We start from the raw sequence: 26,685 nt of genomic DNA on the forward strand, positions 1-26,685 counted from the left end.
AGGAACAGTCACCTTCTCAGGGAAAAAAAAATGTTTCAAGAGGAACATTACACAGATGTTAACGCTAAGGAAAGCTTGCAACTTTATTTTCAGAACTGTTAACAGGGACATCTAGTTATGCCAAACAAATCCTGCTCTCGCTTCACTTTTCTCTCGCTCTTTTTTTTTGCTTCATTCTTTTCTATGCACCCTATTTCGCTTTTTTCCTTCGTGGAAGTCGTTCTGCCACTGCATATCCGCTTGTGCTTACGAACCTATAAGATTCACCGTACGAAACTTCAGGTATGCGCGCAGGAATATATTATTATTAGCGTACCTTCCATATTGGCGATATACAAAACTATTAAAAACCCCGCAGGAAGCATATGGAGAGAATAAGGCTATGAAAAGAAATGCAGATACGTCGGACTGACTGGGAATTTTTCACAAAGAAGTCGTGAACATATGACCGCTATTACATGACAGTATGCCATCTACATGGCTCCTAGGTACCTTATTCCAGGCCACTGATGAATTAGTCCCAAATTGCGGTTGTCACAAAAAGCAGGAGAACCTACATTCTCTCAGCAACTTAACTTCCTCATACACTTATTTTTAACTAAATTGTTTTTCTTCCTCCCCCCTCTAATCCCCTTGCCATGAAAGTATGTAAGTGCGCCGTAGAGGTGGGCTTTACAATCAGTATATTGCTTTGACGCGTTAAAAATATCAATATGTGAGCTGCACACAGGATATAGTTCAAGTGAAGACGTCAGCAGCGGGGACCGTGAGCTGCATGCAAATTATGAGACATGTTTGTTGTTGCTCTTAAACCCTTTTTTTCTGTTCCCAAGAGTCGGAATTCCTGTCCTCAGTTGTGAACTAAGTGGGCCCGTCGTGCAGCAAGACATCAAGTCCACAAAGACCCGCTATCAGGCACCCAGGATCGAGGGAGTGGAGGTTAGTGACAATATTGAAGCATCTCGTCTCTGCATTTGCATACTGATACAGGATATTTACCCTATATAGCAAGCAGAGACCAGTATACATGCACCTGGAAACACGAATAGCATAAGTACAAAAAATGCTAGCAACAACCTATCGGCCAGAGAACACGAGGTCTATATCGCTGTTGCCACCCTTGCTGCGTACAGTGCACTGGCTTTGTTCCCGGTCTCCAAGAAACAGTGGACTAGAGGTGTGCGGAACCTGTGGGCTGCGGACACACAAATGCAAGGCGCGGCCCTGCGTCTTGGTCCGCTTCCCGCGGGTGGACCAATATTTGTTCAACGTGGCCCGCAGGCGGGCCGAGTTGCTTCGTGATGGAGCCACGGAGACAATCAATAGAAGGCCGGGAGAGAGTCCGGCGCGGGCTACGTACGGTACACACACGATGACGCCCACTGAGGTCCCCAGAGGCAGGCACTGGCTACACGGACACAGCGCCCACGCCGAGCCACCGCCGAGGAAACGCAAAAATGGAAGAGACAAGACATGGAAACGGGAAGCGCAAACGGTGGGCTTCAATCAGGGGGCAGCTGCGGAAATGCCAACATATGCGGAAGGCTATATATACACAACAGGACGTATATATACGAGTATACGCCGTTCCACATAGCGGAGGTTTCTTTTTTTCTCTCCCTTTCGCATATACGACATGCTTTCATCTCTGTTCCTTTCTGAGGCTTCTCTTTGACCACACCGTGTACACAGAGGAATGCATCGGTAGCAACATGCTCTGGGGCTGTTCGCCGGACGCTCGCTGGACACGTTGTGAGCGAGAGGAAATAATTACGTCGCTGCGATATCGCAGAGCGGTGTGGGATGTGAAATGAGCATGAATAGGGGACACCTCCTTACTTTCCTACCCCCTAAGGCGGATGCAGTGATTTGTGTGATTCTTCAGCAGCGCATCTACACTTAAAACACAAAGGAGTAAAAATGGAGTAAGCTGTAATCTAGCACACTCCCTTTCCTGAAAGGTAGTTTGCTATAGGACAGTTTACTTTCTTTTTACTCACGCAGGCGTATTTGGGTTTAGGGTGTATGCTTGGGATGATGCGTCCTTGGATGAAGATAACAAGCAGGTGCTGCTCTGATAGTTATTCGAGCTACTTGATACCGCTGTGTCTTTTTTTAAGTACAGGGAGGGAGACACGAGTTTAAGGCTGACGCAAATCCCCTACAAAAGAAATAGGTTAGGCAGAAATACGAAGCAGGGCCAATTAAGGTAAACGGTGCAAGGTAATAAAACTCGCTGCACAGAACGAATAAACGCGAAGGTTCCGTTCTCCGCGCGTGGATGCACGTGTCCGTGAAGAATTAGAGGGCTTCTAAAGATCCCTTAGCAATCTTGATGAGACGTGTAAATAGTCCGGATCCCACGCAGCGTACGAGAGCACTGCGTTGGATCCGGAGCCACACAGAAAAGATTGCGCGCTACAGTACGAGCAGAAGAGACAGAATTTGTGTTGCTTTCTTCGCATCTAGGCCACGTTTTGGTAAGCACGAAGAATCGGATGGAAAGTAATTGCTAATTATCGAAAACTAACGAATAAAAACAAACACCACTGAGCAGCTGTTACCAAGTACGTTGGCTCCAAAGAAATGGGATGGATGGATGGAAGCAATGTTTGTTAGACGAAAACAAAAATCTTACAGGGCGGTCCCCTACTGGTTCAGGAGTCCACGGGCTTGTGCTTCACACAAATTCCGATCCACCAGCCATTTCTGACCGGCGAACTGAGCGGTCCGTAAAGCAGCCTCCCAAGAAGAATGAGTGGGATAGAGGATGGGGGTACTGCCAGTGGGGAAGAACATTCCCACAGGTAGTGAAAAAGTGTGGATATAGGCACGCCACAGGTGTTACAATGAGAGGGGGGGGGGGGGGGGGGCGGGGTGAGCTGGGGTGAAAGGATGAGAGACGATAGGGTGAAATGAAGCAGCCCGTTTGCAATTGTCGCCATGTGGCGCTGGATAAATGCGACAAGGTACTGTTGGGTGGTGGCAATGTCATGCGGCTGAGTTTGTAGAGTGTGGTTTTCTACAAATCATGGAAGGTTTTCTTCATTTCCTTGATATTCTCTTCAGTACTATGACCGCTCTATTTCTTCCTCCTATTCCTCTTCCTTCTCCTCTTCGAACACGTCTTGATTAGTTTGGATATGCTCAGGGGTCGGGAAATGCATTTCGCATCATAAATCTTGTCTTCTTTTTAAGCGCGAATACCGAGCAAAGGACGAAGAAAGAAAGTACAGGAATTATGCTCCTTTCCTGAGTTCATGTGTGTATGTTACGTGCGTACATTGGCATGCTTCATAAGGAAACCCATAGTACTTACAACAATTTTCTGGTATTTGGTTCCGCCAACTTGCTCTCAGCTTCTATATGAAAGAAAAGTCGAGTTTAGAGGGACAACGTCTAAAAATGATGCAACACTCGAATCATCCGTGTACGCAGCAGCACTCTTCTTTTCGGGAGCAGAACAAATCGTGTAAATAAAAAAAGGAATAAGGCGTGCAGTAAACGCAAAAAGAGGCTGCTCCAATTAAGGCAGATTGAAGAAAATGTCAAGTAACGGCAGTAGGAAAGATTTAGAGAATTGATCGAGGCAACAAGACTAAAGGCTTCATAGAGCTGCACGTTACAGACACATCATCATTCTGTTCCCGCTTGTAGCCGGTGCCCTCAGCCGTGTCGGATAATCATCATCGGCGCCGCACGCGAGAATGCCAGCATACCCGTTAGAGCGTGCTGTGCAGTGGGCCTCGTGCCAGGGTTCTCCGGAATAGCCCCCTGACCCTCGCAAGCACCGCCTTCACTGCTAAGCCCGCCCCGCCACCTTTCAACGAGGCGAGCGGGTAGACGCCTACGCCCCGACCGCGAAGTCTACCCTCCTGTCGCCCAACAAAACCCGGCCTCCAAGGAAAGGTAACCGACCCCAAGGCCTACCGCCGCGGCCTAGTAGATAAGTCGGTCCCTTCCGCAGTGCCGCCCCCGTCATCCTGTGACCCGCCTGGGATTTCCGTGTCGGACAATGGCAGCTGTCATCAAGTCGTAAGGCACTTCGTTTCCCGTGACCGAGTCGGTGCGCTGTAGAAGCACAAGCAGCCTCCACGGCGGCCTGAGTAGCAGCGCTAGTCTTCGGACCGTCCTCGCTTCGGAGACAGTTCGTTACCTGGACGTACGCGTGACCCCAGTTCTGTTTATCGTGATCAGCTGCTAAACTTGACCCAGCCGACAAGATGATGGCCAGTCCCACTCCGCCGGCCAAGAAGGTGGTGATCAAGGCCACCGACATACCCGAGCACATGCAACAGGAGGCCATCAACGTGGCCATGGCGGCCATCGAGAAGCACAAGATCCTACGCGACGTGGCGGCTGCCATCAAGACCGAGTTCGACCGCAAGTTCGGCCCGACCTGGCACTGTGTTGTGGGGCGCTCCTTCGGCTCCTACGTCACGTACGAGACCAAGCGGTTCACCTACTTCTACGTTGGACACATCGCCGTGCTGCTCTTTAAGGCCGGCTAAGGGAAGCCTGCGCCAGGCTTTCCGGACAGCAACGCACAAAAGCTCGAGATGCCTGCAGGCATTCAACGAAGCAGCCACTCGTAACCTTCCGCGGTATTGATATGGCTCCTTCTCCATCTCTTCTCTTGTGCTGCTGTCTTCTCAGTACATGTACCCTTGTGTGTGAACAGTGGTCTTCCATTAAATGAGTGCCGAATATCGCTGCCGACTTCTCTAACACATTGGCATGCTTCATTTGGAAACGAATAGTCCTTACAATAATTTTCTTGTCTTGGGTTACTGGTTCAGAAATATGCGCTTTACATTGGAGGAGCTTCATTCGAAACTTTGAGGTTCTTGCTCGAGTGATTTACTGCAACATGGCCGGTGCTGGTATTTGTGAACACAGTTACAAACTGAGCCAAGTGACCGAATACGTATGTTCGTAGAAACCGGCAAAAATCACGCTTATATAGTGTCAGAAGCAGTAAGTTAAGATTAAATGAACCGTTTTGTTTGGTTTACGGGGGCTTAACGTCCCGAAGCGAGTCAGGCTATGAGCGACGCCGTAGTGAAGGGCTCCGAAAATTTCCACCACCTGGGGTTCTTTAACCCGCACTGACATCGCACAGTACACGGGCCTCCAGAATTCCCTCATCAAAATTCGAGCGTCGCGGCGGGGATTGAACCCGCAGCTTTCGGGTCAGCAGCCGAGCGCAATAACCACCGAGCCACCGCGACTCACAAATCGAACGTACGCAGCCATTGCCGAAATTGCGTAGCCTACTGCGCGCCTCCCAATCAGTTTCCACGCCATGCTACGCGATACCTGTGGTGTTTGTGTTTCAGAGACATACACTGATATTAATACGGCTCATATTTCTGTAACTTCATAGTTGCTCAATCGGCACAGTTGTGTCTTTTGCAAAGCCCGGAAACTACAGGCCAGTCGCGCAGCAGGTGCCCCATTTTTCTGCACAGGGTACATGCCGGGGAAACACTTAACAGAGAAGTGCATAAAGCCAAAATCGAACATAACGAACATTTATTTATTATACTCCAGCTCGGCGGCTTATCCAAAAAAGTCGCTAGTCCTCGCACAGCCGTCGCGGCCTCTCCATCCACTTAGCGACGAATCAGAGGTGAGCGGAGCATTGACGTATGCATGGCCGCGTGAAGAGGGTGGTGTGCTCCGAACATTCCAGCTCCGCCGTAAGCCAAGCTGCCGCCACCAAACCCGAGTCCGCTGTGCATGTCGTACGCCGTGTGTCCAAGGCCGCTATGCATGCCATGGTAAAGGCCTCCTATGCCATAAACGGAGCCACTGCCTAGGCCTGAGGTGCCGTAGCCGAGGCCCCCGTGAAGCCCGGTCGCGCCATATCCGAGGCCTTCATGAACTCCATTGTAGAGTCCTCCGAGAGCGCCATATCCACCGTGAAGTCCTGCAAGGCCACTGCCAAGGCCTCCATGAAGGCCTGCCACGCCAAGACTTCCAGTTCCGAAAATTGGGCTGCTTCTATATGCACCATTTACGCCATAGCCACCGAATCCTTGCCCAAAGCCCATGGGAGCGCTCATGCCGTACGGAAAGGCGCCTCCATATCCGATGCCATTTGCCATGCCGTACGGCATTGGGTACACACCACCGCCTCCATTGGTGTAACGCACCGATTCGCAGTGCTTTCTGATGATGGTGTGCAAAGGATTCTCAGTGTAACCCGCATTGCCTGCAAAAGGCATCCCTCCTGCTGGTAGACCCATGGGCATCCCAGCGTACGGGGCATTGTTCATACCGTTGTGGTACATGGACATTACACTAGCTTGCGCTGCCTGCGCTTGCATCAAGCGCTGGTGGGCGTTGTGAGCCATCATCTGTGCCTGGTGCGCGTAGTTCTGGTGTGCCATGGCTTTGTGGAGGAGGTGCCTTCGGGCCAACGTCGCCTGGAGTTGGGCATCCTCAACAGCGTCCGCGGCAGCCAGTGCCTGGCTGGCCAAGAGGCTGTGCTGGTGGGCCTGGTTCGAGAGGTGCTGGTGTTCGGCCGCGGCGAGACCCACGTCGCCTGACGAGCCATATTGGACGGTATGACTGAGAACAGAAACGCCAGCTGGTGCCATGCCTGACAGGCCGTTCAGACCGGAAGAAAGCGCTGAGGGCAACGAAGAGAAGCCTCCAAGCATACCGCCGCTGGCAAGGCTACCCACGTGGTGTCCCACACCGCCGAAGGTTCCCGACAGCAAGTGGCTTGCGGCGTTCAGCGGCGCGTGGAAGCCCGAGACACCTCCCAACATGTCGCCGTGCAGTGTTGAGTGAAGGCCACCCAGCGCCGATCCGACGCCCCCCAGGACTCCGGATGACATGAACGGCGTCGCGTGGACGGTGGCTGTGTACGGGCCGTGGTCAACTGCGTGTGAAGCGCGTGAGGAGAAATTCTTAGTATTGTGGTGCGTCAACTTCAGCTGTGCGCTACCCAACGCCCCTCCTAACAGACCTGAGCTGATTTGACGAACGGGTCTCGGTGCTCCCTGGACATTCTGTCTGCCGAGCAGAGTCGCGCACAGCCAGAGGGCCGCCAGCGGAAACATTCGGGCCATGCTGAGGGCGGCAGCCTGAAGAAAAAAAAGTGGCGGTGATGAGGCACAGGTTACCCATACCACTGTTAAGCTGAATCTGTATCTTAGCCTCACGTTCGGAAGCAGAGCATTGAAAGAAACGCATTCTTTTGGAGGAACACTGTTGTTGTGAGCCCAAAAGTGATGACCAAGATAGTGGATACCTGCATATTACAGCCTGCGTAATAAATTTCACTGTGCAGTTGAAGGACCTGGAAAGGAAACTTCAATTCTCCTGGAGATATTTGGGTATACATTTCCCAGTAAGGTTGGGATCCTGTGTTCAGTTAACGAACGCACTGCTTCTGAAATTTTGTAGTGTGTGGGACCAATGAATAACTGGACTATTCTTCTTGCAAGAAGGTTTCTGTGGCGCCCATGCTGCTGAGAAATTTTCGTCCGTAAATATGGCAAAAATAAACAGAACAAAACGCATACTTACGGTTGCCTAAGCCGTGCACGGCGGGCTTCGATTCCGGTCGGCTACTGACCTCCGGCTGCGAACGCTTACCCAGGGTCTCACGATCTGAGTTAGGCCGGCTATGTTCGCTTTTAAAGGACTATCTCTCGGAACCCGCAGCGGCAGTTCATCTCGGTGCATCACGAATCTCACGTACATCAGCTCCCCGCGCCATGGACACTCACAGCAGATGATGTATGACGACTCCAACTATCACGGACAACCCATTACAGCAGACAAGCCGCTGCGCCGCCGTGCTGGCGCTCGCGAGCACTGCGTATTCCTTTAACAAGTGCTAATTACTATATCGTCGTGATAACAGGCGCGCCGCTGGACTGTGCCCGCTGCCTCACGCGTGCGCTGCTCTCAACGAGGCGGGAGCGCGCGCACAAGGTTACTTCTCAGTGACGGGTGTTAGAATTTGCGAACCAAGTGTCTGTCTAGCAGTTGGTGTCGTTTCATTGCCGAGCTATGCTCACGAGCCTGCTCCCGTACGGAGCTCGGTAGTGCGTTTAATTAGTGTTGCTTCAGCCTGGGGCAAGTGGCCGTAACATTGTCTCTCTATACGTTCCGGGAAGACTATCCGCACGACAGCTCTGGAACCAAATGAGTGAAAATGCGATTAATCTTATTTATGCTCGATACGAGGCAGCTGCGAATTGTGGGATCGCTCCGTGCGAGTTTCCTTGTCGCTGTCTTATGGGTTCAGCTCGCAAGTGCTGTATGTAAGCAAATGTCTGTGCTGAGTGCGACTTATGCTGCTGTTGTTGCCTGAAAATGCGATGAATATCTGTCGATAGAAAAAAAGAAGAAAAATGGTAGGGTAGGAGTGGTCGTTGGCACGTCTGGCGACGATATTAGAGTCAGGTTGATGTCTGTTCGAGGTTTGGCAGATCTGATCTGTTCGCGCCGCAGATGGAAGTTTAGGAAGACAATTACGTGTGATGCACAGCGCGAACGTGTGTTGCAGTTTAACACAAACGACATGAGGCGTGATCGGCACGGATTAAATATTCTCTCAGCTGAAAACAGCGCATCGGCCACTGGCAAAGGTCTTGCCACTTCCGGATCTTACATGGACGACTATAGGATTGTGCTGCCCCGCCTCCCAACCGGTAACGTTGTCTTCAAAACCATGTATTTTGCATGCAGACCTCAAGGGCCGTCTGTACAGAGCTCCCGACTTCCAGGATGCCCTTGCTACCATTATGTACCTTCGGGATGTTGTGTGTATAGGACAGTATCAGATGAGACACTTGTGAATGGTGACATATGACTAGCCTTTCAAAGCAGAAGCTGGTTGACAGGCTGAGCTTTGCGTCAGGGGCCTTAAATGTATGGTGTTAGGTCCCGAAACCAGGAACATCAAGTTAAAGCTTCTATGGCTTCCATGCCACATGGAAAACCGCCGGATAGTGGAAGCTCTGGAGCTTTATGGCTTTGTCCAGTCAGTCGGTGGAACAAGAAAAGTGGCGGTTTTGGGGCATGGAACACATGGAAACGGCGAATCGTGAGGTCTCCCTGACGCTGAAGGATAGCATTTCAACTTCTAGTATCCCCCATGCGCTGTCTGTATTTGGCATGCAGTCGTTGGTTGTAATCACGGCAGACCTCCTTTGTGCCTTCGGTGCAGCAGGGTTGGTCATGTACGAAGACAGTACATCACAACGTACACAATGCTGTTGCTTTGGCCACTCTGTCGACAACTGTGTCAGGACGTACGCCGATAGGTTGCGACAGGAACATTGGTCAAAAAAGGAAGATGCAGCCACTGGTCACATAGATATTAAGGCGATAGCCTTTAATGGCTCATACTCGCGGTGACCGTCCGTCCGTTACATCGCCACCTAGGTCACGTGACCTGTGATGTTACGTGACCTTGTGATGCCACGTGATCTTAAGTGAAAGCCTTGTCATTACAAAATAAAAGCTACAAATAAATTGGAACGCTGCCAAAATGCTACCAATTCATGGACAGTATTCCTGTTATGGTTGGATCTTTTTCATAATTACAAAACGACCCACAATAATTAGAAGTATAAACGCATATCCTATCACATACCGTGATATTACATTGCCAGAGGCACCATTCGACGACTCACTTGCGAATACGGTTGAGACAGGATATTAATGAAGAAGTGCATTTCACGGCCATGTTTGCAAAACGGGCTTATTTTAACATTTCCTGCGAAGTAAACGATTTAACGAACTATTAAAGATACAAAACGCAGAATACTGCGCGCCTCAGAACAGAAACACGACGATACAGTACCTAAGCACAAAAAGTAAACGTTATACAGAGATGCACAGATGATTGCAACATGTGAGATAATTATACATTCAATATAGAAAACTCAACTTCATCTGAAAACTTAGCTTCCTCGAGAAGCGCTCTAATGGCGGAAAAGTAGCTCCCCAACGACTACTTCAGGCGAGAGCCTCATAGCGATTGCGCCAAGGCAGAAATGCACCCGGAACGATTACGAGCAGCGTAAGGTGCCCTTGACTGATACGACCAGTCATGCCACTCAAGGAGGACCACAGAAACCCGCATCGACTGCCGTCCAAACTTTGGCATGTAGTGCCATCATAACTCTAAGACGCTGCATACGCAAGAGACGAGAGCGTTATTGGGCTTATGCAGGCTCACAGTGTCCTGTAGAAAGTTCGTGGAAAAAAAAAATAGAAAACCTTCAGAAACCCAGGCGGGATGGTGTGGCCCCAGCGCCCCATTCAAAATGGTACAAAGACAGTTAACATTCGATTCAGTGCGGAATCACGGGCTTTTTTTTTTTCGGCAACGACTGTTGCAGCGACCCGCGCGGCTGGCAGTACGCGTGATGCCAAAAAGGACGAAGTGTTACCAGCACGCGCTGAATAGAACGCTCGGGACGTTGGCAATCACTTAGGTAATGCACTGTCGTGCGTAAAGGATCTAAACTGCTCATCTTTTGGGTCTCTTCCGGTAAACAGCTTCATTCCGTCTCATCTGGCCTGTATAAAAGGTTTGGTTCGCGGTGTGGACTATTGCTTGTCTCCAGTTGATACCCTCGACCTTCTCTCAGCAGCGGTTGTTGTTGCTGTGTATCGATGTAGCCGGGAGGTGAACAATGGGCGGGTGCCAACGGAAACGGTTATTGCCACTTTTGCGGGTACTGTCTGCCCCCCCCCCCCCCCCCCCCCCAGAAATAAAGCATGACCCTTAATCTTCCGTGTAGGTCCCCTTCCGTCTAAGCCACTGCAGTGCAGCAATTGCTCTATCGTCATATAGCTGGTGGTTGCAAGTCCACCTTGTGGTGTTGCAAATGTAGCACTTACCCCCCCCCCCCCCCCCCACCCCCCACCCCCATCCATCCAATTTACGCTCTGATCAAAACGACAAGTGTTGACTTTGTGGTGGATCTCGCGCGGAAAAATCCATGGAATGTCCTTCTCGGTTTCATGAATTACAAATTCTAGAAATTATCGACCGCAAACGCTGTTTGCGGCGTGAGGCAATATCAGAAATTAAAGAGAGAACTCATGGCTATGCAGGTGTGTGAGCCCGTTCAGGAGTGACGCTAGATTCATCTCTCAGGCTATAGTGACTGCTGTGGAAGCCTCTGTGGCTAAGATGGTTTACAGGATATTTTCCACTGTCACATAGGGGATATCCAACGCTCTGGCAGCGCAGATTACCCAGGCCATGCAAATTGGAACGACTTCTTCCGTGTCAGCCATGACTTCGTTAATGACCCAACATTCCTTGCCGGCTCTGTTGCAGCCCCAGGAACAAATTAGTGCCGTTTCTCCTCTTGTTCGGTCCGCTAATTCAGATAATGTTCAAATCATTCATGATGCAGAGAAGGTGGATTCTGATGCGCGAATTCTCAAACGCAGTTTATCTCTCATATCTAACCCTTCTTCTCCACATCCTCAGCCGAAATCAAAGAAGCAACAGATTGTCTCTAAGCCAAAAGAAAATAGTTTGAGGCAGGCAGTTGCTGCTGCCCGGATTTCTCAACCATAGGGGTGTTAAGAGTTCTCCATTGGAACTGCCGGCCACTTCTTTCAGCTTCAACAGACTTACTGTACCTTATATCCCAAATTAGTCGAGATATATAATTATTTTACAAGAAAGTTGGCGTACAACTGAAAAACAATTCCATCTGCAAAATTATTCTTTATTTCGAAAAGATCGACAGTCAAGAGGAGGAGGGGTACTCATACTAATTTCTTATAAATTTTGTCACAGGGCTAAGATTGCTTTTCAGTCCTCTACTATAGACTGTATTGGCTATAGACTTTGAAATTCCAGAGTGCTGTCCCTTTTCATTGGTGAATGTTTATTTCCTTGCGATGTACAGGATATCAGGCCGCTAGATCTCCTGCTAATTAATTGTCAGATCTTTGTGGCAAGCGACTTTGGGCTTGGGTTACTGATAAAAACCTTTCGTGCATGAATTCGCGTTCGGCCACATTTCTCCGCGCACAAACCCTACCTGTGCTAGATTTAACTTTCACCAGCCCTTGTTTTCCTGCGTGCTAAATTGGTCGACTGTCGATTGTGGTACATCTAGTGATCACATACCTATCGTTTATTATGTTAATTGCCGCTTAACTCCGGCGTGCTCTCAGTTGCGGTCATATATTAATTATGACCAGTTTCAGTCCACTTTGGGCTATACTCTTGCTTCAGCGGTTAATTCTGCTGCAGGGCATACATCAAAAAGCACATGCTTGGCTATTGAGGAATGCCGTAAGAAGTTCGAATTTCTGGTACGTACATCAAGACGGAACATTCCCGCTAGATGGTGGAATGCAGATTGTTCGCGGTATTACAGACGTAGAAAGGCTGCATGGAAGAAGCTCCTACACAGTCAGTGCGTGAAAAATTGGCACGATTATAAGTTCATTGCGGCTTCTTTTAAACGCACAATTTTGCAACCAAAAGAAAATTATTAACCTGATCACTTCGATTTCCTAACAAAATCAGGAAATCGACGAGCACTTTTCGGATTCTTAAGATGGCGGAAAAAGATACCGGCTTCAGAAAATTTACCCTCATGTGTTTTGACCCCGCAAGAAGCAGTCGAAACAATTGAGACAATTGCCAAAGGATTACAGCAGCGTTTCTAGTCTCTACTTCTGCGCACCGCGTTTGTTGCGTCAGCGAACCAGATTCAGCATGTCCCCAATATAACCCTTTCCTAGCTTTCTCTGATAATGATGAGGTTACCAACTGCTGCTCCTGGCTCTGATGGGGTAACATCAAAAATTTTAAAGATCCTCTTTGAGGAGTCTCTTAACACCTCATTACAGCTGGTTAATTAATCCTTCTAACACGCATGAATTCCTCCTGAGTGGAAACTCGCCAAAGTGAGCCCTTTAATTAAAAATAATGGTGGTGGCTATTCTCTGGATAATATTCGAGCTATTTCATTGACATTAAACATCGTTAAATTAATTAAAGGGTCATAATCCTACGTGTTTCAAAGTTTGTGGACCACGAAAATATCCTCAGCACCTGTCAAATTGGTTTCCGTCCAAAATGTTCCATATGGAATGCACACGGCGACCCTGAGAGTCGAATTCTCCTTGCGCGGCACCAAAAAATGCATGCTGCTTTGGTGACATTAGATGCAGCCAGAGCTTATGACAGCGTGGAACACTGCATATTATTGCAAATATTGCAGACTTTGCAGTTTCCACATTATTTAATTGCATGGATATCTGTGTTCCTCGAAAACAGACATTTTTTGTTTGTATACTAAATTGTGTCAATTCTAGGAGATATAAACAAACCACAGGGGCTCCTCGATGGGCAGCCCTGTCGCCTGTGTTCTTTAATATTCTAATGATCTATATTCCCAGCCATCAACGAATTCGCACGTACGTCTATGCGGACGACATTGCATTTTTCACGGCTGCCGCTGACATTCAATATCTGTATGTTCGCCTGCAATCGTACCCGAATTTGCTAGAAAGTTGTTTGTGTGGCTTGCGACTCACCCTAAATGTTAGCAAGTGCGCTGTCCTTGTTTTCAAAAAAAATAAAGATCCTCTTGATCTGTCTTTCACTTACCAGCAAGAAAATATTCCTCAAGTTAAGTCATTAAAATACCTTGGTGGCATTTATGACTACAACTTCGCATGGCGCTCTCACACTGACCATGTTGCAGCGAAAGGGGCTCGTGCTATGGGCTTGTTGCGCAAATTAAGTAATCCTTGGTCTGGAATGCGGATAGATGCACTTTTGCTGATTTATGTCTTGTACGTCCAACCAATATTAGAATTTGAATATGTGCTGCTTTCTGGTACATGCTTACAAAATTCGCCCGCTCGTTCTTTTCGAGCGGGAGGCGCTTCGGTTGTGTCCTGGCCTCCCCAAATTTGTGGCTAGCAACGTGCTTTACCTTGAAGCCCGAATTCCACCTTTGTCATCTAGATTAAAATTTCTAGCTGTTCAGACCCACCTTAGGATATATCAATCAAGGTTCTACCACTCCTTGTCTGTTTTTTGTTGCCAGCCGACCTCCTTTTTTGGAGTCCACTCGCCTATATTTCATACCCCACAGGTAGTTGTGGTACAAAATCTGATTTAACCTTTAAATTTACTCCTGTATAACATCCTTCCGACACAAAACAGTGGATCTTCTGTAAAATTGTCTATGATGACATTTTCCTGAGAAACGCTGAGCACTTACCACCCCGCATTTTAAATGGAATATTAGAAGACCATTTGCAAAGCCTACCTATTAGCTTAACGATAGCTACTGACGCCTCCCAACGTGATGAAAGGCAGGGGTGGGAATATATTGCCACACCGCTGGCTAGGGAACCTCGATACCAGTGCCGCCGGGGTGGAGACAACTTCAGCGGCGCCGCCATATTAAATCACACGGGATCAGCGGCGCTAGCGTCTGTAACGGCGCCGTTCATGCTCTAGGCGCGCTTCAAAGTGCTTCAACTTGAACGGCCTTTTGCAGCGACAGCTACACAGGGCTACCAATCGAGAATTTCGCGGTACACGGGAGAGGAAAGTTGTGATTCAATATGGCGGCGTCGCTTAAGTTGTCTCCACCCGGCGCTGGCATCGAAGCACCCTACCGCTGGTCACTTCGTGGCGCCCCATGCGGTCATATAAGATCGCTTGTGCGCCGCGTGGTCGTCTTCGTCTTCGGCTGCGCCGTGCCTGCCGCGCTTTGTACATATTTGCCTACTAAAGCGCTTCCTACACTCACCTCTCGGGGACAATATGGCCCGCTTCTAGATTGGTCTTGTTCTGTGCGGCTTCCGAACTACACACCAATTTTCCAAGCGGAGTTTCTGGCGGTGGTGCTTGCTCTTCGCAAACTATAGACCCATCTTCCTCTGCAGTGGCTGTCATTACAGACTCTCTTTCTTTATGCTCGTTCCTTGCTTCGACTATGAATGCTCCAACCTTGAATACCTTCCTATCATTACTCCGTCCACATTTGAGCCTTGTTCATAAGATGTGAGTAACAAGTCATAGCAGTGTGGCAGTCAATGAAGTTGCTAATAGCATGGCAAAGGCTCCCCTCAGTAACCCCGCGCTACCTATCGTTCCGGCTACAGCTTACATCACAGCAGCGAGGTTTCGAAGACAGAATTTGTTAAGAATGACAACTGGATCTCTTCTAAGATCTGATGATTACCTGCACCTCAGGTATTCGTGGAGCAGCAAATCATGTCATTCACGGCAGCTTGAGGTCTCTCTAACAAGGCTCAACCGCCGGATCCCACCCTTAAATTTTTATTTGAACAGGTCTGGTTTGGCGCTTTCTTCTCCATGAACTGTGTTCCCGGATGGCGGGCTGGCAGGACCCAGCTTTGAACATGCCGCTTCCGGCGTTCCGGCCTCTAGGCATCGGCGGGTGGTTCGCTCAGTTCGAGGTTATGCTGTACCTGAACGGTCATTATAAAGCCGTTCGAACACGCAATCCTCTGCGATATCCTCCCGCCCGACCTGCTGCACCGACTCGCCTGCCTTGCTTTGGGCTGCCGGCCATATGACGAGCTTATAATAAACTGCACATCTCGAACCAAAAATTGGTTGGAGATGTGTAGTTTATTATAAGTCTTCAAACCCAACCAGTCAGGCAAATCTGTCAAAATGTTTAGTTTTCAATCTATGACGAGCTACGCGTGGCTGTCTTGGCGGACTTCGGCGCCTGCTACGTGCCGCTGCCACTCTACGACGCTGCAGACCCGCTTTCGCCGCCGCAAGCAGCTGGCCTAGCACCAGCCTCGCTCTCACCCACGCAGCCTTCGTGAGAACCCTGCCCGCCTTCGCAGCCCCTGGTCTTCTCCCCGCCACACTTGCCCAGCGTCTCCGGCCCAGCCATCCCTCTTCACGACACACGAGGTAGGCTCAACACCAGCTCAACACACAGTCCTTCACCGACGTCGCCACCGCCTCCTGACGACAAGGCGCGCTCTGCAGCAGCATGCGTATCGCGATTTTCGGCATTCCCGTCTGCCTCGTCACAGCGGTCAACAGCTCAACAGGCATCTGCAGTGACGTCGACGCCGCGGCCAGCGGATGCTAAAGAGCTCTCGGCAAAACACAAGCCTGCTCGCCGCACCTACAGCGCCTCCAAAGGTCCGACATGCCGTAAACGTCACACGAAGTAGGATGAGAAGGCCAAACCCCTGACCGCAGTGCCAAGCACGGCGAGTGTCACCCGCCCTACTTTGCCTGACAAGGACCCTGAACCAGTGCCAGATTCGTACACACTGTCGTATGCACCCGATTCGGGTTAAACCCGCGCGAGCATTTGTTCGAGGTCCCCATCAAATTGTCGACAAATCCTTCATATTTCGGCTGTCATTCTCAATGTTAAATTGTTGTAAATAAACTTTAACTCTTTTTCTCTCCCGATCAACCGCCATCCGGCATCGTCATCGCCTCCATTCGTGCAAGGAAAGCCGCCTCGCATCTCGAGCCGTGACTATGGCCAAAGACGGCAGAAGCCGCGGTTCGAAGGCCAGGAGGCGTCAAGGCGCACCTCTGGAAGTAACAAGCCTCTTTACCAAAGTACCAAAGGTAAGCGCTGAAACTTGTCATAGTTTCTTAGAGCAGAAGTCCTTTCCCCTGGTAGGGAAGCTCTGAATCGTTGGCGGTTAAACGCTTAACTCTCAGGGTGTTTTCAGGTAATATCACGCAAAGGGAGGGCGGATGACATTTTTACATCACTGCTTCATAACTAGGAATCGCATATCTGCTTAAATTTTTGTTCGAGTAAAAATATAGAAGCGCAAAATATTTGTCATGAAGATGTGGACTCTCCATGCCACTTGCGTTTAACTTTGCTTTCGTTTCATTATTTCCTCGATTGACGGCTCGCAGCCCCGCCGCGGTGGCTCAGTGGTTAGGGCGCTCGACTACTGATCCGGAGTTCCCGGGTTCGAACCCGACCGCGGCGGCTGCGTTTTTATGGAGGAAAACGCTAAGGCGCCCGTGTGCTGTGCGATGTCAGTGCACGTTAAAGATCCCCAGGTGGTCGAAATTATGCCGGAGCCCTCCACTACGGCACCTATTCTACCTTTCTTCTTTCACTCCCTCCTTATCCCTTCCCTTACGGCGCGGTTCAGGTGTCCAAAGATATATGAGACAGATACTGCGCCATTTCCTTTCCCCAAAAAACCAATTAAATTAATTAAGACGGCTCGCAGCGGTGCTGCCGTATCCTCGGGGCTGCAGTCTTGATATAGGTTACGTTTCATTTACTGGGGTTTAACGTCCCAAAGCGACTCAGGCTACGAGGGACACCGTAGTGAAGGGCTCCGGAAATTTCGACCACCTGGAGTTATCTAACGCGCACTGACATCGCACAGTACACGGGGCCTCTAGAATTTCGCCTCCTTCGAAATTCGGCCACCGCGACCAAGATCGAACCCACGTCTTTCGGGTCAGCAACCGAGCGCCACAACCACTCCGCCGCCACGGCGGCCCAGGCAAGATAAACGAATCTTTCGAGTAGCTAAACTCATCTATTCGTCGTGGTATTATTGCGAAAATAAACCGTTCGAGCCGTTTAATCATGATAGGCTAAGCCCTACGAGATGTTGAAATCACGTTACACTGCACAGTATTGACCGCAAGCAAGTGCTTGGACAAACCCTTTATGTCCGGGCTCCTTCTTCAATCATCAGCAGCAGCGGTAGCAGTTGCAGACGCCGATACAAGACTGCTAGAACCGAGGCCCTCGTTAAAGGGGCTCTGAAACACATTCCGAAGAGAGCACATCAACTCGTTCAATCACTGCATTGCGTTGTCATGAACATCTGAGCCAAATAATACACTTCTACGCACTGCAGAGAACCCGCAATCACGCCCGAAAGTTGGCGTGAACTTTCCGGCAACTTTTACATGCTCGCACCTTCCTCCGTCGCACCGCTCCTGCGTATGCGAGTTCAGGGATGGCTACTGGGTAAATTCTTTCAGACGTCAGGCAACTACTGCGGCCGCGGCCGTTAAAGGGCGTAGCTTCGGCAGTTCAGGAAGCTCCGCCCTCGGCGGTGGGGCCGGTGGAATAGCGCCGATCTTTCAACGTGCAAAAAGTGACGAGAAGAGAGGTAAAGGCGTGAAGCTTGCGCTGAAATTTAAAGTTTGGCTACAGATAACTCAGCTTCTACAAAGTGCATCAAAAAGATTCCTTCCAGAGGATATTCATGAAGCGGCGTCCTTTAATATCACGGACATGCCGTAACTTTATTAGAACCCCTTTCAGAGCCACTTTAAGCTACTGATCAGGCAAGGGAAGGGTATATAGAGGCTGGTCATGACATACATGAAGAAAGCCAAAGGTCAAGGATCATAGGGAATTTTTTTTAATTTGCGGTGCTGATCAAGGAGAGAATTATAATTTAACTATTTCATCGCTTAAAGATAATTGATTAGACAGCAGAAGAAAAAACAACCACATGCAAGAGGCGGGATCCGAACCCCCCGACCTCCGCATTTCGCGTCCAGTGTTCTGCCTACTGAGCTACGGCGACGACTGTCCAATGTTTTGATATCGCTGGTATTTATGTGTAGTGTAACCGAACCTTGAGAGCGTTCACCAGCGCCACCCTCGTAGCAACGGGCGTAGACGTCCTGTATTACTGCTAGTGCCACGTGAAACGAGATCGAACGGTGAGGGCGGAAGCTGTGCGAGAACCTTGTTATGTTAATTATGGTACCAAGACTGCCAGAACCAAGGACCTCTTTGTATAGGCCCTCGCTGTCTAGACTGACGACGTATAAATTGCGAGACGAATCTTCAGCCATACTGGGGATGAAGTCTTCTTGAACGGCTTCTATGAAAGCATGAAAGGCGGGACTTGGGAAACCGAACTACAGAGAACGAAGCTGCAAAACTTCCGGCCCCGAAATGTTTACATAACGACCATTAACTATAGTGTATAGCTTGAGAAGCCCTTCGAAACCAAAACCTTCAGCAAGTCACGTTCAAAGGGAAGCCAAAAAAGGTTGATGAGTATCCGCAGGAAAAGTGATAAAACAAACCAAAAACAGGCACTGCAGAAGGGCGCACTTTCTCGACTTCGGTCAGTGCCAAGTCCGTGATCACCTGTTATATCACTTGGTTAATTCTTTTATAACTTTAATTGTACCCCGACCATAATGTCAGTGAGACCCATCCTGTCATTTAAAAACGTATTAAAATGTTGAAATACATCTGTACCATGGGGCGCCTGTCATTAGTTATTGCACAGCAAAATAATCTCAATGCTTGTATATTGTTTTTCCCAAGCTGATGAACAGAATGATGCGTAGTTCACGCTGCATAGCTCTAATGCGGTTTTGCATTGATTTAAACCTCTTACGTTTCGAAACTGGGGCAACTTCTTGCAGATATTGCTTCCATCAACGATTGGTACCTGTTCTGTATCTCTTTGTTTGCTTTGTTTTCACTGTAAGCTTACTCTATAATAATAATAATAATAATAATAATAATAATAATAAATGTGCAGAATTTCTTTTCAACAAATGTTTCTGATATTTACTGCTGGAATTTTGTGAAGCGTCAGATAGGCACTGTAATTTCTGGTATACAGTCCGCACCTGCTGCACGGTCCGCAGGCCTCAATTTCGGCTGCAATAATAATTTATTTTACTTGACGCTACACACACGGTAAACAGTCCGCAGGGACGAGGTGTCTAAAAATGTATGTGCACGCAATTTTATTCAGGCGCTTTTAGGCACCATGCACTTTTAGAAGGGGGCTAAAAATCTATGTGCATGCACAGCACGAGTATCACGAAACGTCGTAATAGAATATTGGAATTTCATGCCATATTTTCGGTGGTACCGCGACAAAAATTCAGGCGGGCACTTTGTTGACCTAAAGTGCGGTGATTCGAAAGGCTTTTAGCGCGGTGTTCCTGCTTGTGTCACTGATATGTGGTTCACATGTTGATTAAGTACATGATTGTTTGTGAATCTTAAATGGTGGAGACACTGGACGGCGTTTGGGAGGCATCCGTCTGATTCGAGGCCATTCCGCAAACACTCTCCGGCGTCCTTATGCTAGACAAAAAAAAAAAATATTGTGAGACTGTAAAAAGAATTAAAAATAAAGTGTCCCTGCCCGTGCCTTACGCGAGCAAAAATTATTGTAAGCCAATAAAAATAACGAAAAATAAGGTGTCCCTAACAAGAACTACATATGAGTTCGCAGGAAGTAGCGAGTTCATTGGCCCGCTCGGCTACGGAACGGAAGAATGGTGGTTCGAATTTCGCCGTGCACAAGGATTTCTTTTCTTATCGAGTCATCGGTGCCACATGACTTGAGACCGGTCATGGCCGCAAGTATGAGCCAGTAAAGGCTTTCGCCTTAGAAATACTGTAGTGTCTGCACGTATAGATATTCCGCAACGTGCATAAGCTTGACTTTTAAACATGAATAATCCGCAGAATGTACAACGGAAACAATGGTATATTGCCAGTTTAGTTAGTTGTTTAGTTGATCACATCCTTATGAATATGCTCGCATTCTTCGCTGTTTTCGGTCCACTGCATGACCTGCCATTTTTTATGTCACCTTTTCTCTACATTACGCGGTGGTTTGAGTTCCGCGAAACCAAATAAATGAATAAATAAATTAGAATAGATGGTCTTTGCGCGAACTAGGCTACAAGCAGCCTCCATGGCGTCCTGAGGCGCAGCACTAGTCTTCGTGCCGTCATTCTTGTCGAAGATAGTTCGTTTCCTGAACGTACGCGGGACCACAGACTTGTTTTTCGTGATCCGCTTTTAAATGTGACCCGGAACGCTAAGGCGCCCGTGTGATGTGCGATGTCAGTGCACGTTAAAGATCCCCAGGTGGTCAAAATTATTCCGGAGCCCTCCTCTACGGCGCCTCTTCTTCCTTTCTTCTTTCACTCCCTCCTTTATCCCTTCTCTTACGGCGTGGTTCAGGTGTCCAACGATATATGAACAGATACTGCGCCATTTCCTCCCCCCCCAAAAAAAAACAATTATTGTTATTATTAAGATGATAACCAGTCCCACTCTTCCGGCCAGACCGGCCCGCTAAGTTACATACGGGACCAAGAAGTTCACCTACTTCTACGCTGGGCACATCGCCGTGCTGCTCTTTAGAGCTGGCTGAGCAAAGATAGCGCCTGACTTTCCTGGCAGCAACGCACAATAAACGCAAAATTCCTGCAGGCACTGAATTAAGTAGCTGCTCGTAACCTTCTGCGGTGTTGATCCATCTTCTTTCCATCTCCTTTCTTGTGTTGCTCTGTCTATTTCAAAGTATGTACCTTTGTGAGTAAACAGAGGCTTTGATTTGAATCGGTGACGAATATCGCTGCCAATTTATCGAAAACACGGGCACGTTTCGCTTGCAAACACAGACCTCGCAGCCATTTTGTGGACTTGGGTTACTCGTTCGGAAGAATGCAGTGCAGTTTAGAGAATCTACATTCGAAATTAGAGGTTTTAGCTGTAGTTATTTATCTTCTGCAACATGGTTGGCGCTAGTACTTATGACGACAATTACAAACGGAGCCAAGTGACCAAAATACGTATTCTCGTGGGAGCCGGCAGAAATCATGCTTATATAGTATGAGCAGTATTAAGTTGAAGTGAAGTGTTCAGTAAGAAATGTGGCACGTATCAAGCTCTTGTCGTAAATACGTAGCCTAATGCGCGATTCCCGACCAGTTTCCGCGCCGTATACTTTGTGACACCTGTGGCGTTGATTGTATTCCAAAAACATATAATGCTATTAATACGGTCATAATTCTGCAACCTCGGAGCAGCGACATCCGCGCAAGTCTGTCTCTTGCAACGCCCGGAAAATACGGGCCAGTCGCGCAGCCGGTGCCGCATTTTTCTGCAGAAGCTGCAAATTGAGGAAATACACTTTTAATAGAGAATCCGATGAAGCCAAAATTATACATAACAAACATTTATTTATAATACTTCCGCTCGTGTGTTTATGAAAACAGTCGCTAGTCCACGCACAGCCGCCGCAGCGTCTGCATCCTCTCCGTTAGCGACGAATCAGAGGTGAGTGAGACATTGAAGACATTCCTGACCGGTAACCGTAGCTGGAGAAGCTAGCTGTCATTGGGGACATTGACGAATGCATGGCAGCGTGTAGAGGGTGATGGACTCCGAACATTCCTGCTGCGCCGTAACCCAAGCTGCCACCGCCAAACCCGAGTCCGCTGTGCATGCCGTACGCCGCATGTCCAAAGCCGCTATGCATACCGTGGTAAAGTCCTCCTACTCCATAACCGAAGCCGCTGTGTAGGCTTGAGGCGCCATAGCCGAGGCCACCGTGAAGTCCATGGTACAGCCCTGACGCTCCGTAACCAAGACCACCATGCAGGCCATGGGCGAGACCTGCCATTCCGTAGCCGAGACCACCGTGCAGGCCATGGGCGAGGCCTGCCATTCCGTAACCGAGACCACCGTGCAGGCCATGGGCGAGGCCTGCCATTCCATAACCGAGACCACCGTGCAGGCCATGGGCGAGACCTCCCAATCCGTAGCCTAGACCACTATGCAGACCATGTGCGAGGCCTGCCATTCCATAGCCGAGACCGCCGTGCAAGCCGTGGTAGAGACCAGACGCACCATAACTCAGACCACTGTGAAGGCCGCGGTAAAGGCCTGCTGCGCCGTATCCGAGGCCTCCGTGAAGCCCGTGGTATAAACCACCTGCGCCGTATCCAAGACCTCCGTGAAGACCGTGATAAAGTCCGCTCGCGCCATATCCGAGGCCTTCATGAATTCCATGGTAGAGTCCTCCGAGAGCGCCATGGACGCCGCCGTGGTAGAGCCCTAAGCTCCCGTATCCACCGTGAAACCCTGCAAGGCCACTGCCAAGACCTCCGTGAAGGCCTACCATGCCAAGGCTTCCAGTGCCAAAAAACGGACTGCTTCCATACGCACTATGAACGCCATAGGCACCGAATCCGTGCAAGCCCATGGGAGCGCTCATGCCGTACGGCAAGGCGCCTCCATATCCGATGCCATTTGCCATACCATACGGCATTGGGTACATACCACTGCCTCCATTGGTGTAACGCACCGATTCGCAGTGCTTTCTGATGATGCTGTGCAAAGGATTTTCAGTGTAACCCACATTTCCGATTAAAGGCATCACTCCGGCTGGTTGACCCATGGGCATCCCAGCGTACGGCGCCATGTTCATACCGTTGTGGTACATGGACATTACGGTAGCTTGCGCGGCTTGCGCTTGCATTAAGTGCTGGTGGGCATTGTGCGCCATCATCTGTGCCTGGTGCGCATAGTTCTGGTGTGCCATGGCTTTGTGGAGGAGGTGCCTTCGGGCCAATGTCGCCTGGAGTTGGGCATCCTCAACAGCGTCTGCGGCAGCCAATGCCTGGCTGGCCAAGAGGCTGTGCTGGTGGGCCTGGTTCGAGAGGTGCTGGTGTTCGGCTGCTGCGAGACCCACGTCGCCTGACGAGCCATAATGGACGGTATGACTGAGAACAGACACGCCAGCTGGTGCCATGCCAGACAGGCCGGCCAGACCGGGCGAGAGCGCTGAGGGTAACGAAGAGAGGCCTCCAAGCATGCCTCCGCTGGCAAGGCCAGCCACGTGGTGTCCCACAGCGCCGAAGGTTCCCGAGAGCAAGTGGCTTGCGGCGGTCAGAGGCGCGTGGAAGCCCGAGACACCTCCCAACATGTCGCCGTGCAGTGCACCGTGAAGGCCCTCCATTACGGTGCTGTGGATGCCGCCCAGCGCCGATCCGACGCCACCCAGGACTCCGGATGACATGAACGGCGTCGCGTGGACGGTGGCTGTGTACGGGCCGTGGTCAACTGCGTGTGAGGCGTGTGGGGACAAGGTCTTAGTCTCGTGGTGCGTCAACTTCTGCTGTGTGCTACCCAACGCCCCTCCTAACCGACCTGAGCTGATTTGACGAACGGGTCTCGGTGCTCCCTGGACATTGTGTCTGCCGAGCAGCGTCGCGCACAGCCAGAGGGCCGCCAGCGGAAACATTCGGGCCATGCTGAGGGCAGCAGCCTGAAGAAAAAAAAGTGGCGGTGATGAAGCACCAGGTCACCCATACCACTGTTAAGCTGAGTTTGTATCTTAGCCCCACTTTCGGACGCAGAGCACTGGAAGAAATGCATTGTTTCCAAGGAGCAATGTTGTAAGCCCAAAAGCGACGGCCATGAGGGGGCATACCTCCATATCACAGCTTGCATGACAACTCTCACTATGCAGCTGACCTGGAAGGGGAACTTCAATTCTCCTGGAGATATCTGGGTAGGTTACCCAGTGAGGTGGAGATCCTGTGTTCAGTTAACAAACGCACTGGTTCGAAAATTTTGCGGTGTGTGGGATCAATGAATTGCAGGAGTATTCTTCTTAAAAAAAGGTTTCTGGTGCGCCCACGATGCTGACACATTTCCGTGCTTAAACATGGCAACAAAAAGAACAAAACGCATCACTTACGCTTGCCTACACCGTTCACGCCGTGCACAGCGTGCTTCGATTCCGGTCGGCTACTCACCTCCGGCGGCGAACGCTTAAGCAGGGTCTCACGGTCCGAGTCCGGCCGGCTATGTTCGCTTTTAAAGGGCTATCTCTCGGGGTCCACAGCGGCACTTCATCTCGGCGCATCACGAGTGGCACGTCCATCAGCTCCCCGCGCCATGGACACGCGCAACAGTTGATGTACGACGACTCCAACAATCACGGACAACCCATTACCTGAGACAAGCAGCTGCGCCGCCGTGCCGGCGCTCGCGAGCACTGCGCGTTCCTTTAACAAGCGCTAATTACTATCGCGCCGTGATAACAGCCTCGCTGCTGGACTGTGCCTGCGGTCGCACCCGTACACGACTGTAAGCAAGACGCAAGCGCGCGCACAAGGTCACTGCTGCTCAGTGATGGGCGCTAGAATTTGCGAACCACGTGTCTGTCCAGCAGTTGGTGTCGTTTCACTGTCGAGCTATGCTCAAGAGCCTGCCCCCGCACGGAGCCCGGAAGTGCGTCTAATTAGTGTTGCTTCAGCCTGGGGCAAGTGGCCGTAACATTGTCTCTCTATATGCTCCACCAAGACGCTCTGCGTGTTATCTCTGGGATCAAAGCAGTGAAAACGCGATTGTTTATGCTCGGTCCGAGGCAGCTGTGAATTGTGGGATCGCTTCGTGTGAGTTTTCTCTCAGCTGTCATTTGGGTTCAGCTAGGAAGTGCTATAGGTAAACAAATGCCTCTGTTGAGTACGACTTATGTGAAAATACGATGAATGTTTGTGGGCAGAAAAAAAAAGAATAATGCAGCAATCACCGCCGAATACGCGAGAGAATTCATGACAGGCTTTCTTGTATTCTTTGTTATTTAGTCTTAGCATAAAACCCAAAACCATACTGTAATTTTTTTACGTAAACCGAGCCTATCTTGCTCTGTGTTCGCTTACACTACATCCCCGAAAGCAGAATACTGAACAACCGTCGCCGTAGCTCGGTTGGTAGAGCACCGGACGCGAATTTCGGAGGTCGTGGGTTCGGATCGCACCGGCGGCGTTTGGTCATTTTTCTACTGTTTTGTAATTCTGAATAATTACCCTATTCTTCTCCAATTGATGACCATCACAATTTTTTTTAATTCTCTGTGCTTCTTAGTTCCGATTACTGTTAATTGGCTTCATTCATTCACACACACACACACACACACACACACACACACACACACACACACACACACACACACACACACACACACACACACACACACACACACACACACACACACACACACACACACACGCGCGCCCGCGCACGCACGCACGCACGCATATACACCCATGTGTGCACTGTCTAGACTGAAGACGTATGAAGTGCGAGATGAATCTTCATCCATACTGTGGATGAAGTCTTCTTGGACGGCTTCTATGAAAGCATGAAGGGCGGAACTTGGGAAACCGAACCACAGAGAACGAAGCTGCATAACTTCCGGCCCCGAAAATGTTTACTGAACGACCATTCACTAGTAAAGCCTGCGAAGCCCTTCGAGACCGGAACATTCAGCAAGTCACGTTCAAAGGGAAGCCAAAAAAGGTTGATGAGCATCCGCAGGAAAAAAATGATAAAACAAACAGAAAACAGGCACTGTAGAAGGGCGCACTCTCTCCACTTCGGTTAGTGTAAAGTCCGTGATCACCTGTTATATAACTGAGTTCATTCTTTGCAGCATTATTGCACCTCGATGATGATATCAGTATAACCTATTATGTCATTGCAGACCTTATTATTAAGTTGGAAAGCGTCCTTGTCATAGGGTGCCCATCAATATGAAATTTGCCCAGGGAAATTATCTGAATGCTCCTGTACCGTCTTTCTCACGATAATCCCCAGAATAAAGCTTTGTGCACGCTACATTGCGCGAATGCGATTTTGCATTGATTAATATACCACTTGCGTTTCGAAACTGGAGCAACTTTCCTGAACATGTTGCTTCCATCAGCGATTGCTTCTTGTTCCGTAAACCATCGTTTGCTTCGCTTTCCCTGTAATGTTACTCTAGACGTGTAAAAATTGTTTTCAGCAAATGGTTCTGATGTTTACTGCTATTTAAATTGTACGAATCAGCGCCGTAATTTCCGGTATACAGCCCGCA

At 49.5% G+C, this 26,685-nt stretch overlaps 1 protein-coding gene and 1 pseudogene across 4 annotated transcripts; one reads left to right on the forward strand and one right to left on the reverse strand.

Annotated features, from left to right (window-relative positions):
- Positions 1-3,682: 3,682 nt before the first annotated feature.
- LOC144097109 (uncharacterized) lies at positions 3,683-4,711 on the forward strand (annotated as a pseudogene).
- Positions 4,712-5,518: 807 nt separating this feature from the next.
- On the reverse strand, positions 5,519-24,687 carry LOC144099120 (uncharacterized). Of its 4 annotated transcripts, none has more exons than XM_077632211.1 (3): positions 24,520-24,608; positions 6,980-7,097; positions 5,519-6,892 (listed from the first exon to the last, which is right to left on the reverse strand). In XM_077632211.1, the coding sequence occupies exons 2-3, from the start codon at positions 7,080-7,082 to the stop codon at positions 5,616-5,618; spliced, it is 1,380 nt and encodes a 459-aa protein (XP_077488337.1). In that variant the 5' UTR covers positions 7,083-7,097; positions 24,520-24,608; the 3' UTR covers positions 5,519-5,615. The 4 variants fall into 4 exon arrangements, with proteins under 4 accessions (XP_077488337.1, XP_077488336.1, XP_077488334.1 ...); XM_077632210.1 differs by lacking the exon at positions 24,520-24,608 and adding an exon at positions 7,543-7,637; XM_077632208.1 differs by lacking the exons at positions 5,519-6,892; positions 6,980-7,097 and adding exons at positions 21,975-23,879; positions 23,967-24,084 and having other exon boundaries at positions 24,578-24,687.
- Positions 24,688-26,685: the final 1,998 nt, after the last annotated feature.

This window comes from Amblyomma americanum, chromosome 7 (genome assembly GCF_052857255.1).
Source record: "Amblyomma americanum isolate KBUSLIRL-KWMA chromosome 7, ASM5285725v1, whole genome shotgun sequence".
Classification (NCBI taxonomy): domain Eukaryota; kingdom Metazoa; phylum Arthropoda; class Arachnida; order Ixodida; family Ixodidae; genus Amblyomma; species Amblyomma americanum.